Consider the following 16,378-nt stretch of genomic DNA (forward strand, 5'->3'; position numbering starts at 1 on the left):
TGCCATGCTGATTATACTTGGCTTATCCTTTGCATTTTCTTTTTATTTCAGTCAAATGTTTAAATTGCAAAGGTGTGTCAGATACTTTTGATCCATATCTCGACATAACATTGGAAATAAAGGTAAGTTTGATAGTTGTTGTGGTGGTGAAGTTAAAAAAAGTCAGTCATACTTTATGTATGTATAGTTCACTTATAATTTAGACTACACTTGTTAGAGAATATAAATTGAAAATTTTAATAGGCTAGGACTTTATTTAGAGGAGATTATTTAAGCTTTGTATTAGGCATCATAAAAAACTTAAAACGTTTAATAATTTTATCACCCTTTGACTTTTCACTTAATCTTAATAAAACCAGATTCTGATGCCTATATTAGCCAAATTTAGGTGGTGGTTATTCTTTAGGTGCTGTTTTGCTTCTTGCATTTTCTAAACTCCTATTTTTTGTTGTCTTAAGCTTTTGTTTTTCTGATTACAAGTGTAATACACGCTAGTGACAAAAATGAGAAACATTGCAGAGACGTGTGAGATCCTATCCCTCAGAATGTACTCTTGTTAACAGCTTGATGTAAACTGCTTGCAGAGTATTTGTTTACTGTTTATAAAAATGGGTGCATACCTTCAGTCTGTCTGGCCACTTCCTGTCTTCACTGCATTTTGCTTGGGCTTCTGTGTGTTGTGCTTCAGCCGATTTACATGCCTGACTCCTTGCTGGTAGATACTTCATTCGTTTCCAGCTTTACACTATTTTAAATAATGCTGCAGCAAGCAAGCTCTTCACATATTTTTGCTGACTTTAATCTGCTCTTTTTTTTAATGGGAGGGGAAATAGCTTGGTGCGTACATGTATTAATATAAAACTGAACGTCATAATGAAAGATTTTCTTTTTACATAAAAATTCACGTTTGCTTTTATACTTTCGAGTCATCTCTTTTCTTTTTCCTAACAAGCGGCAATGAGTGGTAATGTGGTGTTGGTGCTCTGTCCCCAGGCTGCTCAGAGCGTTAATAAGGCATTGGAGCAGTTTGTGAAGCCGGAACAGCTCGATGGAGAAAACTCGTACAAGTGCAGCAAGTATGACGGGTGACGCTGGAGGCCGCATGGGGGGCGGGGAGGCTTGGTTTGAAAGCGTTCGGTGTGTCTGCGTAACCCAGGGCTAGATTCCCGTTACCGTCTGGGAAGACCCTGGGTCTCTCTTTCCCAAGGGCCAGGGCACTCTGTGTCTCAGTGTTTACACTCTGCAGAGAAGTGCACTGAAGAATGGGAGATGGGGCCTCGCTCCTGGGGAGGTGGGTGGGAATGGAGAGGTAAGGTCAGTGCTGCCGCGTGTGAAGCTTGGCTGCGGCAGTGTGTGTGTCGAGCAGCATCTACATGGACTCCCCTGTGTGAAAGGGTTGGGGTGGATGGGGAGTCACTTTCTCCCAGAGCAGTTCAGGGTCTCTCTTAACTGCTGGCTGTCTCCCAGGATTTGGGGCAGTATCTGCTAGAAACCTCGAATTTAAGTTATTCTTTAATGTTTCCCCAGCAAGTCAAGAGAGCCTATTTTTTTTAAGGGGGGCAGTGTCTTTTTCTTTCTTTCTTTCTTTCTTCCTTTCTTTCTTTCTTTCTTCCTTCCTTCCTTCCCTTTCCTTTCTTTCTTTCTTTCTTTCTTCCTCCTTCCTTCCTTCCTTTCTCTTTCTTTCCTTCCTTCCTTCCTTTTCTTTCCTTCCTTCCTTCTTTCTTTCCTTCTTTCTTTCTTTCCTCCCTTTCCTTCTTTCTTTCTTTAAAGATTTATTCATTATTTATTTATTTAATTTATTTTTCGCTGTGTTGGGTCTTAGTTGCGGCATGCAGGATCTTTCATTGCAGCTCACAGGCTTCTCTCTAGTTGTGGCGTGTGGGTTTTCTCTAGCTGTGGCACACAGGCTCCAGGGCACGTGGGCTCCATAGTTGTGGCATGCAGGTTCCAGAGTGTATGAACTCTGTAGTTTGCGGCACGCGGGCTTTCTAGTTGAGGCGTGCGAGCTCAGTAGTTGTGGCGCGCGGGCTTAGTTGCCCTGCAGCATGTGGGATCTTAGTTCCCTGGCCAGGGATCGAACCCTCGTGCCCTGCATTGCAAGGCGGATTCTTTACCACTGGACCACCAGGGAAGTCCCAAGAGAGCCTATTTTAAGAAAGCCCTGTTTCATATGTTCTAAGTAGATTTTCATTTTAAGTCAGGTAATACAGGTAAGCGTTGTTATTGAATATAAGCAGACCTCAGGGATATCGCAGGTTTGGTTCCAGACCACCACAATAAAGCAAATCTTACAATAAAGTGAATCACATGAATTTTTTCATTTCCCAGTGCATAGAAAAGTTATGTCTATGCTATACTGTAGTCTAAGTGTGTAATAACATTATGTCTAAAAAACAATGTACAGACCTTCACTTAAAAATACTTACTGTTAAAAAATGCCAAAATAACTAGAATAGTAACATCAAAGATCACTGATCGGGCTTCCCTGGTGGCGCAGTGGTTGGGAGTCCGCCTGCCGGTGCAGGGGACGCGGGTTCGTGCCCGGGTCCGGGAAGATCCCACATGCCGCAGAGCAGCTGGGCCCGTGAGCCATGGCCGCTGAGCCTGTGCGTCCGGAGCCTGTGCTCCGCAACGGGAGAGGCCACAAGAGTGAGAGGCCCGCGTACCGCAAAAAAAAAAAAAAAAAGTCACTGATCACAGGTCACCATAACAAATATAATAATAATGAAAAAGCTTGAAATATTGCAAGAATTACCGAAATGTGACACAGAGACACGAAGTAAGCAAATGCTTTTGGAAAAACGATGCCAGTAGACTTGCTCCATGCAGGGTTGCCACAGACCTTCAGTTTGTGAAAAATGGAATATCTGCAGAGGGTAATAACATGAAGTGTGCCTGGGTTCATTTTGTTGGGGGAGACGGCTCCCTTTCCTCCCACGACCATAGGGATTTCTCCTTTGTTTTAAACTTCATGGACATTTCTAGTCTTTACTTTCTTCCTTTTGTATCTGGGCTTAGTTTTCACAGTATTATACCAGCCAGTTTTTCAGTTTGTTTTCCATTGAGAGAAACTTATATTAATCTAATTTTTAAAATACCAGTGACCTGTCATACCTGACATTTCAGAACTGTCCTTTTTCTTTCATGCTAATTAAGCAGTTTCCCCCATACTTTAAATTTTAATATTTTCACTGTTGTTTGAAAAGGGTGGTATTTCTCATCTCATAGCCTTCTTTTGGAAACTTAATTTAGAATGTTTCAGAGGAATAACAAGGGAAAGATTAAAAAAAAACCATATTAATCTTAAACATGTTTCTGTTTTTTTCCAAGGTGTAAAAATATGGTTCCAGCTTCGAAGAGGTTCACTATACACAGATCTTCTAATGTTCTCACACTTTCTCTGAAACGTTTTGCAAATTTTACTGGTGGAAAAATTGCTAAGGTATGTAGATAACATTATTATTATTATTTTTTTTTTTTTAACATCTTTATTGGGGTATAATTGCTTTACAATGGTGTGTTAGTTTCTCCTTTATAACAAAGTGAATCAGTTATACATATACATATGTTCCCATATCTCTTCCCTTGTAGATAATATTATTAATAACCGTTTATGTTTAGCCTTTCAGGGCTTAAGTGTCAGTAACTAAATTGAACCGTTTTATTATCTGATTTTCTAAGTTCTTCCAGCACTTGGTAGTAGAAAAAAAATGTCGAAGAATTGAGCTAGTAGTTTGGTATGTGTGTTTATGAGCGTATGTGTTTTTTCTGTATCCTTTAGCTGGCTAGACTTTCTGAAGATAAATTGATGATTATTATCTTCATTTGGGCTTCACAGTCAGTGCAGGTGACGAGTGGCTGCAGGGAGTGAGCTTGTGTCATTTGAATCCAAAGAGGGTTCCCAGTCACATCCTGCCATTCTTTCGTCAGAGCTTATTTTTATTCATTTGTTTTCTGACTGGTAGTATACTGAATTTTCCCATCGTCTTCCCACTTTCTGAAGATTGAAAGTGGTCAGAAATCTAGTAACATGCAAAAGAAATCTGTTCCCGAACTGTTAAAAATAAAAATAAGACTGTCTGGACGCTCAAATCCAGGTTGTGATTGTTACTGTCTCCTTCGATGGACTTGGAGAATTCACTTACTGTGGATCCTTACTTGTTTAAAGGACATAAAGAATACAGTGGGATTGCATTAAACACACTGAGGTTCAGGTGTGCTCCAGGTTGATTCTGTCTTTTGAAACGAGGTTCAGTGTGCTGGTTTTCTGCCAGAACGCAGGGCACAGTGCTCTGGGGTCTCCTGTGCCCGTGCACATGGGATGACCTGCACCTTCAGAAATGACGTTCCTTTTCCCTCTTTCCATTCCTGTGTAGGATGTGAAATACCCTGAGTATCTTGATATTCGACCGTATATGTCTCAGCCGAACGGAGAACCGGTCATTTATGATTTGTATGCAGTACTGGTACACACTGGTTTTAATTGCCATGCTGGCCATTACTTCTGCTACATAAAAGTAAGCCCTGTGGATTTTGCTAATAACTATTTTTACAATACACTGGAAGACAGCCCTGGCATTTTGGGGAGGAAAGGTGGGGCTCTTACAGGTAAAATGTGAAAGCCCATTTTCCTTACATCTCTGGATTGGTGTTCCCTATTTACCTAATTGTATCTAATATCTCTTTTATTGGCTGTTTTGCAGGCTAGCAATGACCTCTGGTACCAAATGAATGACTCCATCGTATCTATCAGTGATATTAGATCGGTACTCAGTCAACAAGCTTATGTTCTCTTTTATATCAGGTATTGTCAGGAAAGCAAATTTTCATCTTTTCTGTTATGTCATCTCTCTTCCTCTCATCAACATATTTAAATTCAATATTGTTTGTTTAAACAGCATCTCGATGGTGGGGAGAGTAAGGAAGGTGGTATTCAGTGTGGATCATGAGTTTGCTGTAGCTCCCAGCTCTTTGGCAGGTTAATAAAGAAACGTGCAGAAGAAAGGGAAGGTGGCAGTCTCAGAGGGTGGGCTTCTGCTGCTGCTGGCAAACCGGGTGGGCCAGCGGGCCTGGGAGGCAGTGAGCGGAGGCCTGGAGAAGGGGACTCTTGAGTACCTGGGTGTGGTCACCTCTCAACCACTGAGCACAGGCAGCCAGCCACCTCCCTGGGCCAGGCCTGGGCCAGCACCAGCACCCCTGCTGCTGCTGGATATTCTGACTTGCTAGTTCCATTTCTGGAAATGTAGGGCCTTGGAACAATCTGATGTGTGCTCCAGTGCATTCATTTGTAGTAGCTGGAAATTCAGAACATCATGAAATTTCCATCAATAGCAGAAGATCATATAAATTATAGCATATCCATATGATGAAACAATGCAGCTGTTAAAAGTGATTTTTATAAAGCTTTTTAAAATGATATGAGAGAGTGCTCCACATAAGGAGGATAAGCAGTTTGAAATTTTACACACTGATACTGAAGAAATCAGTACAGGCTAAAGCCTGGAGGAAAATCCACTAAATCTGAATAGTAGACGCCTCAAAGCAGTGAGGGGAGGCAAAGTGTTTTTGTTTGTTTCTAACTTTTCAGGATATTACAGATTTTTCTACAATGGTATGTATTTATAATTAGAAAAATAGAAATAAAAAAGAAAAGAAAAATAGCTTTCAAAAAATTAAAAAGTAAAGAACAGTAGCTTTCAGATAGTGGCATCCTCAGAATACACAGTTCACAATACCATTTGCCCAGTGACCTGTTATCTCCCGATCTGAGCACCCGGCGTTGGCCTGGACTTGATGGGGACCCTGCGTGTAGCTCTGTGCGTCATGTCACCTGTTACCTGAGGGTGGGGTGTACGTGAGTCTCTTTTGGGGAGATGTCCCATATCACCTTGAGCACTGTCACTCTCTGTCCCCAGGTCCCACGATGTGAAAATAGGAGGTGAACTTACTCATTCCGCCCATAGCCCTGGCCAGTCCTCTCCCCAGCCGGTGATCAGCCAGCGGGTTGTCAGCAACACACAGGCAGCATCCGGGTTCATCGGACCACAGCTTCCTTCTCACATGATGAAGGTAACGTTCCACGGGTAGAATGTCATCTTATGTTCATCTTTCCAGCCCTCTAGTTAACACTGCAGTGGTTGTCATGACCTCATCTACAACTGAATTTCTTGTCCAAAGAGTTTATTCAAGCTGTTGATTATATTTCAAATATACAGAACGTCCCCAAGTATGGACATAGTGATCAAGAAGAAAGTCTGGTGTGAGTCTATTTAGACGCTAGAGACTTTAGCTCCCGCCTTGGACTCCCGTTCACTTAATGGATTAAATATTTGGGGATTCTTGATCAATGCTGGCCTCCAGGAAAGTGATGCTTTTACAGAAAGAACACTTCAGTCGTATCCGTGTAGCCCTTTCAGGAGTTCGGCATTTTCTCTGTGCCGTCCGGCTGGGTCTGATCACACTCCCTCATGGCTTCTCAGGGGGAATGGAAGGTATGCCTGGTTCGTGTGAAGCTCTGAGTCCTCAGTGGAGGCCTGGCTTTTTGCTTGACGTAGGTGTTGAGATTGTGGACATGTTGGACTTGTTGGAATAGCCTGTATACACCTTGGAATAATCCTTTCACCTGTGCCATAGTGTCATAACAGCCTTCAGTTTGATAGGGAGTCACAGATTCAGTGCCTTAGGGAGCTGGACAGGCAGCAGGTCCTGCCCTGGGCTCTGCCTGAGTGAGACCTCAGGACACAGCCAGCTGGAGAGCACATGCCCTGTGTGGAGGGGCCACTGCTGTTGCTTTTTCCAGAAAGGTTTGTGGTGGGCAGGCCCGCAGGAGAGGGGGAGGGCTTTCTAGGTGCGTGAAACTTGTTATTCACAAAAGAAAAAGATAACCGAAGTGGGAGAGGTCCACGGCCTCAGGTTTCTGAGTCTGCGACTGTTTCTGGAGCTCTCACCTGGCTGTGGTCTGCTTGTTTCCAGAACCCACCTCATCTAAACGGGACAGGACCCTTGAAGGAAATGCCGAGCAGCTCCATGGCAAGTCCTAACGGGAATTCCAGTGTCAGTAGGACTGGCCCTGTTAACGCCTCGACATCTGTTCAGGACTGGCCGGTTAACAGGCCCTCAGCTATTCCAGAACATCCCAAGAAACAGAAAATCACGATCAGTATTCACAGCAAGTTACCTGTGCAGAAAATGCAGCCACAGCCTACTCTCCACAGCAGCTCTTCGGAGAGCGCTAACAAGCCCGCCCCCTCCTCTACCATTACGACTTCTACTGCAATACAGTCTACCTCGAGTGCCCCCGTGATGCCCGCGTCTAGTAAGGTAACGAAGCAGATCGCCCTGAGGGAGTCCTGCCCTGAGCCTGTGACGAACGGCAGGTCCAAGCTGAGCTCCGGCGTGCTGGTCCCCTACGGCGCCGAGTCGTCCGAAGAGTCCGACGAGGAGGCGAAGGGCCTCGGCAAGGAGAACAGTCTCCGTCCTGCCGAGAGCGCGCGCGCCCCTGCTCCGCTTGCCGAAGATGTCGGGGCCTCTCCGCACGAGCTCCGAGAGCCCGTGGCTCTAAATGGTGCTACCAGTACGGACAGTGACCCGAAAGAAAACAGCCTGCCCTCGGGTGCTGCCAGCTGCCACGTCCAGCCTGCCCTACACTCAGAAAACCCCTTTTCTAAGGCAAACAGTCTCCCTGGGAAGGTGAGTGCGCATCGGCCGGGGCTGGGGCGGCCTTTGCTTCCACCCTTGTGTCCGCGGGTCACGTGGCTGGTTTCAGGTGGCCCCCAGAGTTGAAATCTCTCTGTTTTTTTATGGTAGTTGATGCCTGCTCCTTTGCCACTTCTCCCAGAAGACAAAATCTTAGAGACCTTCAAACTCGGCAGCAAAGGGAAAGGCTCCACAGATGAGATGAGGTAGGATACGGTCCCAAGGCCGTGGGACGCGGGCCGGGGAGTCACAGCAGGGCCTGTGGGTGCGGCTGCTCTGGAAGTCTTAGGGTGAACCTTTTGGACCCTGGAATGATTTGAATAACGATCTGTTGAACTCATTCATGTTCCTTTTAAGAAAGTAAACACGTACAGGGTCTGTTAGTCCAGCTGACGCCCACCCCCCCCCGCAGCACCCCTCCTCTCTGGGGCCCCTCCTCAGCCCCTGGCTGGGCCTCCCGCCAGCACCATCCCACTCAGCCCCCCGTGTGACAGGCACCTGAGGAGGTGTGAAGGGGTGGCGCAGGGCTTCTCGACTGTCCAATAGCGAAGCCTTGGTTTTGCTCCCTTTAGAATTCTGAAATTAAATTCCTAGTTAAGATCGTCTGTCTCCACACTTAAAAAAAAAAGAAGTCAGTGCATTGACCTCAACGTCATGTGATGGGAGTAGAAGGAAGGGTCAGAGGCAGTGGCGTGTCGCCACGTGAACAGCCCGGGAGACGGTGCCACTGCAGGACGCGGGGTGGGCCAGCAGCTTGGCGCCACGCACAGGTCGCATCACGCACGTCAGCGCCGTGACGTCCTCCTGGTAGACGACTTCTGGCCAAGCTCTGACCAACCTGAGATCAACACCCTAGTGGTGTCTGTGAAATGGCCAGTAATAGAGCCGGGGTTTTCACCCACGTGAACGTTGGGACATGGGCTGTTCTGTGGGACCGCCTGCCTCACCCCCACCCACTGGTGCTGGTGAGGCTCCCCCATCGTGGGGCTAACCCAAAAATGCACCCCACATTTCAGAAGGGCCCTGCGGGGGGCGTGCTCTCACCAAGAACCACTGTTAGGAATGCTCAGAAGAACGAGCAAAGAGCACGTACTCCCAGTCGACCCTGGGCACTTGAACACTCAGTCCCTGGCAGGATAGCTGTCCTCCTTTCTCTGTCCTTGTCCGGCTTAGTTGGTCTTCAAATGTAATGTGTGCGAGAATTGTGACAGGTGATTGTGTAAGCAGTCAGTCCCCAGCTACGCACGTTTCCTAACCTCACGTGCAGCCTTGAACACGTCACTGCCACACTCTAGATCACACGTGCCTTCTCTCTCCCAGATATTTTCCCGCTGCAGAGCGGGCCCGCTTTAGGGTTTTTCTTGCTTTCTGGCAGCTTTCATTAACTTCGAGACTCCATCAGAAGCAAGGCAGAGTTCTTTTACTACAGAAAGTGTTTCTAAAGCCTCAGTGATTCCTCACAATTTGCAGGTAATTCAGGGAGCTCTTGGCTGTGTCTGGAGGTAGCTACTCTAGCTCCGAGGCTCCAGGAAAATTCAGAGAAAAGGGATCCAGAGGAAAAGTAAGAGCCCCATCGTTACTTGACTTTTCTGATGGTTCGGACTTGGTTATTAAGAAGAATTAGAAGTATATCTGAAAACAGAAGGCGCCTAGAATTGCGGAATTATTATTGCTGAAAAATGGGGTAGGCTTGATACAAATTTTTACATTTTTATTTAATGAGAAAATTTGAAGTTTCCAAAAATGATAAGCCCAGTTTTAGGTTTAAACCAGATGTAGTAAAGCCACACAGTATTTAGTAAATGAACGATTTGAAGCGTTTGTCCCTGTGAGCCAGGATGCAAACAAGTAAGTGGCTGATTGCTTTCTTTCTTTCTTTCGGTGGGGCTGCAGTACAACTGGGACAGAGGAGAGGCCTCCGCAGGACCCCGAGGCTGAGCTGGAGGCTGGCAGCTCCGCTCCCGATTCCCGTGAGAACCTAGAGCTGGTCATGAGCCTTAGCAGCAAATTCAAGAAGGTTTTGTTGCCCTCAGACGCCAGCATCAAACCTACCAAAGAAGAAGTCTCTGAAAACATTTTGGCAAAACCCGAGGAGGCTTTGCCGAGTATCAACACCTTTTGTAACACCAACAAGGATACCCTCGGGGGTGACCAGCTTCCTAAACCGTGTGACCCAGGGAATTTAACAAACGATCAGAGCAAACCGTCCCAGGACGTGAAAGGGACGTCACCAGAGCGTCCCCAGGACCCGGCGGCATCAGAAGCTGCGGGGAGGCTGAGCCCGAGCCCCTTGTCAGGTACCGAGGGCGACTGTGAGCCTGAGCCCTTGGGTCACAGCAGTCGGGACAGAGGCACGGATGTGGAGGGTCCCCCTAAAAGCACAGGGGTGTCCGCAGATGGGGTGCCCTCTCCGCAATTAGACAGGATCGCAGAAAACCGTCCAGAGGGGGTCCCCGAGCAAAGTAACGGTGAGAGAGGTGAAGACAGTAAGGCCGGGCAGAAGGTCCAGGAGGCTTGTGCAGTGCAGGAAAAAACCAGCAGCCTCAGAAAGGTTGACCGAGGACATTACCGCAGCCGAAAAGACCGATCGTCCAGCGGCGAGCACGCGCGGGACAGCAGGAGCGGGACGGAGGAGCAGCCTCGCCGGAGGCGACCCCACCATGAGTGGAAGCGGTGCCGGTCCGAGCGGCCCGAGCCCTGCGCCGCGGCCCCGCACGCCCCCTGCCCCGGATCCCTGGCCAGGTCCGGCCACCCGCGCTCCCGGAGCATGGGGGCCCCCGACCAGGAGTGGGGCCGCTACCACCACGCTGAGGCCGAGCACGCCTGGGCCCGGGAGAACTACCCGGACGGGATGCGCTGGGGGCGGTTCAGGTACCACCACGACAGGTACGCCTCGTACCCGGCCCGCGAGCCGTGGGAGTGGAGGCCCCTCCACGGCGAGCGAGAGTACGACCGAGCCGGGCCCTACAGCGGCCGGCCCCACAAGGACCACTACAGAGGCCGGAAGGGCCACGAGCCGGCGGCCAAAGAGAGGGACCGGCACCGCATCAGCAGCCCCGGGGCGGGCCCGGCCCACACGCCCCCTCCACACCCTGCTGACAAGTACGCCCACGACAAGGCTGCACTGGGGGCTGAAGACAGAGGCTGTGACCTCGCCGGTCAGTTTCACGAACACAAAAACATCAAGTCACGAAAACGGAGGTACAGTAGTGTAGGGGATAAAGACAGCCACGTAGAAAAGAAAGCCTGGAGAAGCTTACAGAAGGATCCTTTAGAGGAGCCTAAAGTGAAGAAGCACAAAAAATCAAAGAAAAAGAAATCCAAGGACAAACACCGAGAGCGGAATTCCAGGTGAGGGCGTGTGTGCTTGGTGACAGGTGAAGGGCTGTGTCCTGTGTATGTGACTCTGATTTGTACTTTTTATCCCTGTGGGTTTTGGACTTCCCTGTTTTTATAGATTCCTATAACTTAGCTCTGTGTTAAGCTGGATCTTATTTCATCGTATTTTAAAATGCCCGAAAACCATCTTTTAAGATGATGTTGCCGTTTTCAGTTAGTGCTTTTTAACTTCTAGGAGTAAGTGTGCAGTGTTTGGTAGATAGATAAAACTTGGGATGTTTTGACTTCACAGTGATTGTTAATATATTTATTCACAGATTTAGTTATATTTTCACATCTGCTGATACTTTCTTTACCCTCAGTGACTACTGCCTCGTGGCAGGAAATGGGAGGCCGCCACCCTGTTGAACGTGCCTGTGACCCAAAGGGCTGAGACACATCGTTTGTTGCATTTGCCTCTGTCTAGTTTTCTGTCTCCATTTCTCAGTTTGAAATCTCATTGGGACATTTGTATTTTTAAAAAGCTAAATTGGTCAGTAGTTTTCTTGAAAATGACTTCTCCACGATGAGAGGGGCGAGCACACACACGGTTACTGCACATTGCGTGCTACACGTTGGCGTCTCGTAAAATCGAAACCCTGGGAAGAGGTTACCAGGAGGCATAGGTAGAGAGTGTGGTTACTTGAAGGAAAAGGAAATCAAACTTCCTTCCCTCCTATGTGCCTGAGACACCTGGCAAAAATATTTTTTCCTTCAGCCACTAGTTTCAGGAAAAATTGACGAAATCCTTCCTTTGGTGTTCTGGCCATAGCTCCCCTCCCAAACAAAGCTGAAGGGCATCGGTGGGGAAAGGTTGAAATTGGTGAACTTATGACCCCAGACTTAAAAAATTATTACAATGAAAACAACGCATTTTTCATTATAGGGTTTACCTGTGTTCACGTAATGAGTGTCAACAGTAGTGAGTATAAATCGAAGACCAGTTCTCTTTGGGGTGGTTTGCTTTTCCGGTGGTTTGAGCTCTGGCTTTTTCTTCTGCAGGCGGCAGCAGTACTCAGACCTTTTGGTAACGCACTCTGATGCCGACCTGCACAACAGACACAAGAAGAAAAAGAAGAAGAAGAAAAAGAAGAAGCACTCAAAATCAGAGAACTCGCTTAGAGATTCAGAGCCACTCTTGCCCGAGGCCACCAGCTGTGAGACTGTGGACCATTTCCAGGGAGCGGACAGCGCTTTCCCCCTCATGGCCAGCCAGCCTCTGGATGGTGTGGGACCTTGCCCTGAGAAAACAAAACATTTCTGGATGGAAACGAGGGATGACAGGTGTCATCTGTCTAAGTGTGGCCAGGGTAAGAGGACATACTTGGAACTGCGAATATAGAAACTCTTTTCTTTGGAAAGGGTGGTTAACACAGGGAAGGAGCCTCAAAGGGCATAGAAGGTGTAAGTCCCCTCTGAGCTCCCCGCCCTGTGTCCTCTGCCCGACGGCTGGCCCGAGGCTGCTGTGGCCAGTCTCGACGGTTAGCCGTGCTGCCGCGGCGCTTACTGGAGACCTGAGTTACGCGGAACCGGGAACCTCTGGAATTGATGGCTCTGAGTGTCTGATTGTGGACCAGAACTTCTGTTTTTAAGCCATTTTTGATAGAAATGTTGTGGTACATTCTTTCTCTCCAGAATCCTTAAGCCTTTGGCATTGTGAGTAGAACCTAGAACTCAGTTTGGTGACTGGCTCGCTGGACGTCATGCTTCAGGCCTGCGTTGGTGAAGCTCAGGCTCCTGACGGGGTGCCCTGGGTCACTGCAGGCCTCTGGGCTCTGGGATTCTTGTCTGCTTTGCACAGCTCTGCCTTCCCTTGTAACTTCCCAGCCTTTTCTACTCTGATTGCTCTGAAAGCAGAGCCCCCCTTGCTTCCTCATCTGTTCCAATGACCTTCGACCCTGGAAGGAGTGCTGAGCGTTTTTGAGGGGGCCGGGGGCCCCGCTAGGGCAGGGCTGGACTGGCCGCCGCCTTTGCGCGGCCTGACGGTAAGGAAGGATTTGACGTTTTTAAATGGTTGGAAGAGTCAAAAGAAGAATATTTCATTTCACATGAAAATCGTGTGAAATTGAGGTGTCAGTAGAGCCGCAAGGAGCCCAGCCCAGCCCGCCTGTCCGCCCGTCCATGGGGACAGGTTTGCTGGCCTCGCCCTGGAGCCCTGAGGCGCACCCTCACGACCCTGCCCGCTGTCCTAGATGTCCAGGGGTCAGGGGGTTCTCGACTGCGTCCTGGACCCGGGTGAGGTATCGTTTGTTCGGGGGCAGCCCTGTCCCTTCCAGTGGCCCAGTCCCATGATGGTTGGTGGAGGAGGGACAGATGGCTGCACAGTGCACTGGCGTTTGGAGGAGCCGAGGGCAGGGGGTGGGGGGGTGTTCCTGAGTGGTGGGGGGAGTGCTGGGGCGCGCGGAATGGGTGAGGAGTCGTAGGGACGGCAGGAAAGGGAAGCTACCGGCGGGTTTGCTCTGTGTGTTTGTTAAGAGGGGAATTACTTGCATTTCCGCATTGGTTTCCCATGAACAGTTCAGCGATTCGGGGAAGGCGCTTGCTGGGGATGAGTCCCTTCTGATGTCTGCTTGGTGCTTGGGGCGAAGTGGAGACGGGCTGTTCGTGTGCATTCTGCGCAGATCCGCAGGGATTCTACATTTTTGCCAGAATCCCCTTCCGGCTGCAGGTCTCTGGTGAGGACCACAGCTGGAGGCCGCCAGTGCACCCGCAGAGCTGGCTCGGGGGACAGTAGGTGGCGTGCAAAGCCCAGTAGTGGGCATGTGGCGGCCCAGACCGCCTCTCCAGAGGCTGCAGGAGATGGGGTGGCCCCTTTCCTGTCCTCGATCTGATGGCGCCCAATGACTGGCTTGGGCGCCCGTCCCATCCTGACCTCCCGGGAAGGGCCACCTGCTCGGGCCCAGGCCAAGCATCGCTGTTGGCTGGTGGAGGCCGGACGTCTTGGCCTGCGTGTGTCTGTCCTGGTGCCTTGACCACTGACCTGTCTTCCAGACTCCTGTTCTCTGGCGCCATCAAGCTCTCGATTTCTTTGGCCTGAGATCTGTTCTCACCTAATGCTGAAAGGCTGATGAGTTTACTGGGGCCAGAGTGGACTATTGCTGAGGGGACGTGGTCCTCAGTTATCACCTCAACTCTTGTTTTCAGTGAAACACTTGGAGACACAGCTTGTGTAGGACTGATTTCAGGCAACAGACATTAAGCTACTGAGGACTGCTTCTGAGTGTAATCACGTAACGCACACAGAGCATAGGCACTAAAATTTTTGCAAAACCATCATTAAAATGTTTCCTAACCTTTGCTTTCTAGGTGATTGAAAACGTGGCTTCAAGACAAAAAATTCACTGGTTACGGTAAGCTCTTTTCGTCTGTGTTCTTCCTGTTTGTTTGTAGAGCCGCTGAGGGGCCCTGAGGAGGGAGCTTTGGGACTCGGCTTCGGGGGTAGCAGGTGGGGAGTCAGTCCTTGTGTGGTGGGGGTGGATTTGGGCCCCTTAAGTTAGAGAGTCACTCTGCTCCCTCCCTCCCTCCCTCGTTGTGAGAAAGTGAGGCCAGGTCAGAAGCTTCAGAATCAAGTCATTTGATAAACATTTGAAAGATGGAGAAGCCATGTCCTCTCGCAGCCCCACCTGAGGGGCCGAGAGAGGGGAGCCCTTCCCGTGCCCGCCGCCTGCCCCGCGCACCGAAAGGGCTCAGGCTTGGTTTGATCGGAATGGGTTTTGGGTGCTTTTTTACAGCAAATCAAAACCTGGAGTGTCGTTTCCTCCTGGCCTCGTACTCAGTGGCCCCGGGAGGTGGGGTTGGTGTCCTGGGCGCGCTGCAGCTGCAGGGTTGCTCTCCGGAGGGAATTTTGTCCAAACGTGTAACTTCTGGTAGTCGGCAAGGGGGGTTTAAGTGAACTGTCTGCAGGAGATTAACTTGCAGTTGATTAACACGCTTTACAGCGTGTCATCAATGGGAAGACCGGAGCCGCATTAAGGAATTAGCCTCTTACTACCTAGAGCAAGGGAATCGCCGGGTTGCGGCGGCTCCGCGGCGGCCGGGCTGGCGGGACCGCGCCCAGCAGAGGGCGCCCTCCGCGCAGGCCTCCGCGCCACCGCCGGCTCCTTCACCGCCCGCGGGGAGGCAGGCGGGCTCCCCCCCAGAGACCTGGGGGCGCCTGCTAAGGCGAGGGCGTGAATGAAGAAGAGAAGTCCCGCCCGGGGCTCACGGGGCGCTGGGCTCCCACTTCCTGCCTCTGGACCAACTAACGCCCGCTGCCTCTTGTCTTTCAGATTCAACGTGTTCAACAGAAGCCATCCCCAACCCACATTAAATTACAAATAGAGAAAATAACTTGAAATCTGCGTGGTGCTTCTTTAGTGTAAATAGTGTATAGATTTTACCATGGAGGACTTTTTTTTTTAGTTTTTACCTTTTCTTAATTACCCTTATTCCAAATGGGTGAACACTTTCTACAACTGCTGACCACTGTAAAATACTGTGTATATAAACCACATTGAAAATAACGCCCTGGACTAGAACATCTCAAATGCTGCTTAATCACAGACTCAGGTTGATCACTCGTATTCCATGTAATGCTCCTCCAAGTTAGACATCCGGTGCAAGACCAACCGGGAAACCATGGAATTATTAAAAGTACAAACTGACAGTGTGTATATTTAATTTAAAAACTTATTTAAAGATTCACAAGCTCTCAACTAGACTTTTGAGAGCAGTCTGTTTTCTGTAATGTCTGATACTAGAAACTAATTTGCTTCATATTTTAGTTGTATTCAAGATTTGAAGATTTTATAGACAAGTTCTGTTTTTGAACTTTGTGGAACTATTCCAATCAATTTACCAGTTATGATGAGTATTTACATTATGAATGTATAATCGGAACATTATTTGTAAGGCCTACAGTATGTTTTTATTACATAACACTTTTTTATACAGTGTCTCTTGTCTTGACTATGATATTGGAGTCTGAGTTGTCAGCTTGGTCCCTTAAAGTTTCTAGTTACAGACAAAAATCATACTGTGATTTTATTTTTAATATGGATATGCTATCAAACTGTGATACACTTATAATTCACTGGTCCTGCATCAGGAGTTGGAGTGGGGAAAACTGTATTTAATACAGTTTGTATCTGAATAATCTGTATGGTTTATACAGTTTGTGTTGTTCAGAGACGTCTAAAGTTTGATCTTTGTTTTTTTAAAGATTAAAAAAGCACTTGCCCCACTGTAAATATACAGCATGTAAAATTTATATAGTATATAAATGGCAGCAAATTAAACCTTTCGTGTCATTTTTTACTGCTGTTTT

General features: G+C 48.4%; 2 protein-coding genes across 4 annotated transcripts in view; one reads left to right on the forward strand and one right to left on the reverse strand.

The window, feature by feature from the left end:
• Nucleotides 1–16,377, forward strand: part of USP42 (ubiquitin specific peptidase 42) — a 35,703-nt gene extending 19,326 nt beyond the window's left edge. For 2 of the 3 annotated variants that reach the window (XM_079945354.1, XM_079945355.1), the window contains 12 exons: nt 52–122; nt 994–1,076; nt 3,331–3,442; nt 4,377–4,517; nt 4,704–4,804; nt 5,916–6,069; nt 6,973–7,689; nt 7,807–7,901; nt 9,589–11,046; nt 12,076–12,383; nt 14,380–14,423; nt 15,342–16,377. In XM_079945354.1, the coding sequence (XP_079801480.1) occupies nt 52–122; nt 994–1,076; nt 3,331–3,442; nt 4,377–4,517; nt 4,704–4,804; nt 5,916–6,069; nt 6,973–7,689; nt 7,807–7,901; nt 9,589–11,046; nt 12,076–12,383; nt 14,380–14,387 (3,248 nt within the window). In that variant the 3' untranslated portion in view covers nt 14,388–14,423; nt 15,342–16,377. The remainder of the gene's footprint in view (nt 1–51; nt 123–993; nt 1,077–3,330; nt 3,443–4,376; nt 4,518–4,703; nt 4,805–5,915; nt 6,070–6,972; nt 7,690–7,806; nt 7,902–9,588; nt 11,047–12,075; nt 12,384–14,379; nt 14,424–15,341) is intronic. The other variant, XM_079945356.1, reaches the window with a different exon arrangement.
• CYTH3 (cytohesin 3) overlaps nt 11,770–16,378 on the reverse strand; it is a 95,986-nt gene continuing 91,377 nt past the window's right edge. Inside the window, exon 14 of the mRNA XM_079945359.1 lies at nt 11,770–12,121. The gene's annotated coding sequence lies outside the window, so the exon portion shown is untranslated. The remainder of the gene's footprint in view (nt 12,122–16,378) is intronic.

This window comes from Stenella coeruleoalba (genome assembly GCF_951394435.1).
Source record: "Stenella coeruleoalba genome assembly, chromosome: 15".
Classification (NCBI taxonomy): Eukaryota; Metazoa; Chordata; class Mammalia; order Artiodactyla; family Delphinidae; genus Stenella; species Stenella coeruleoalba.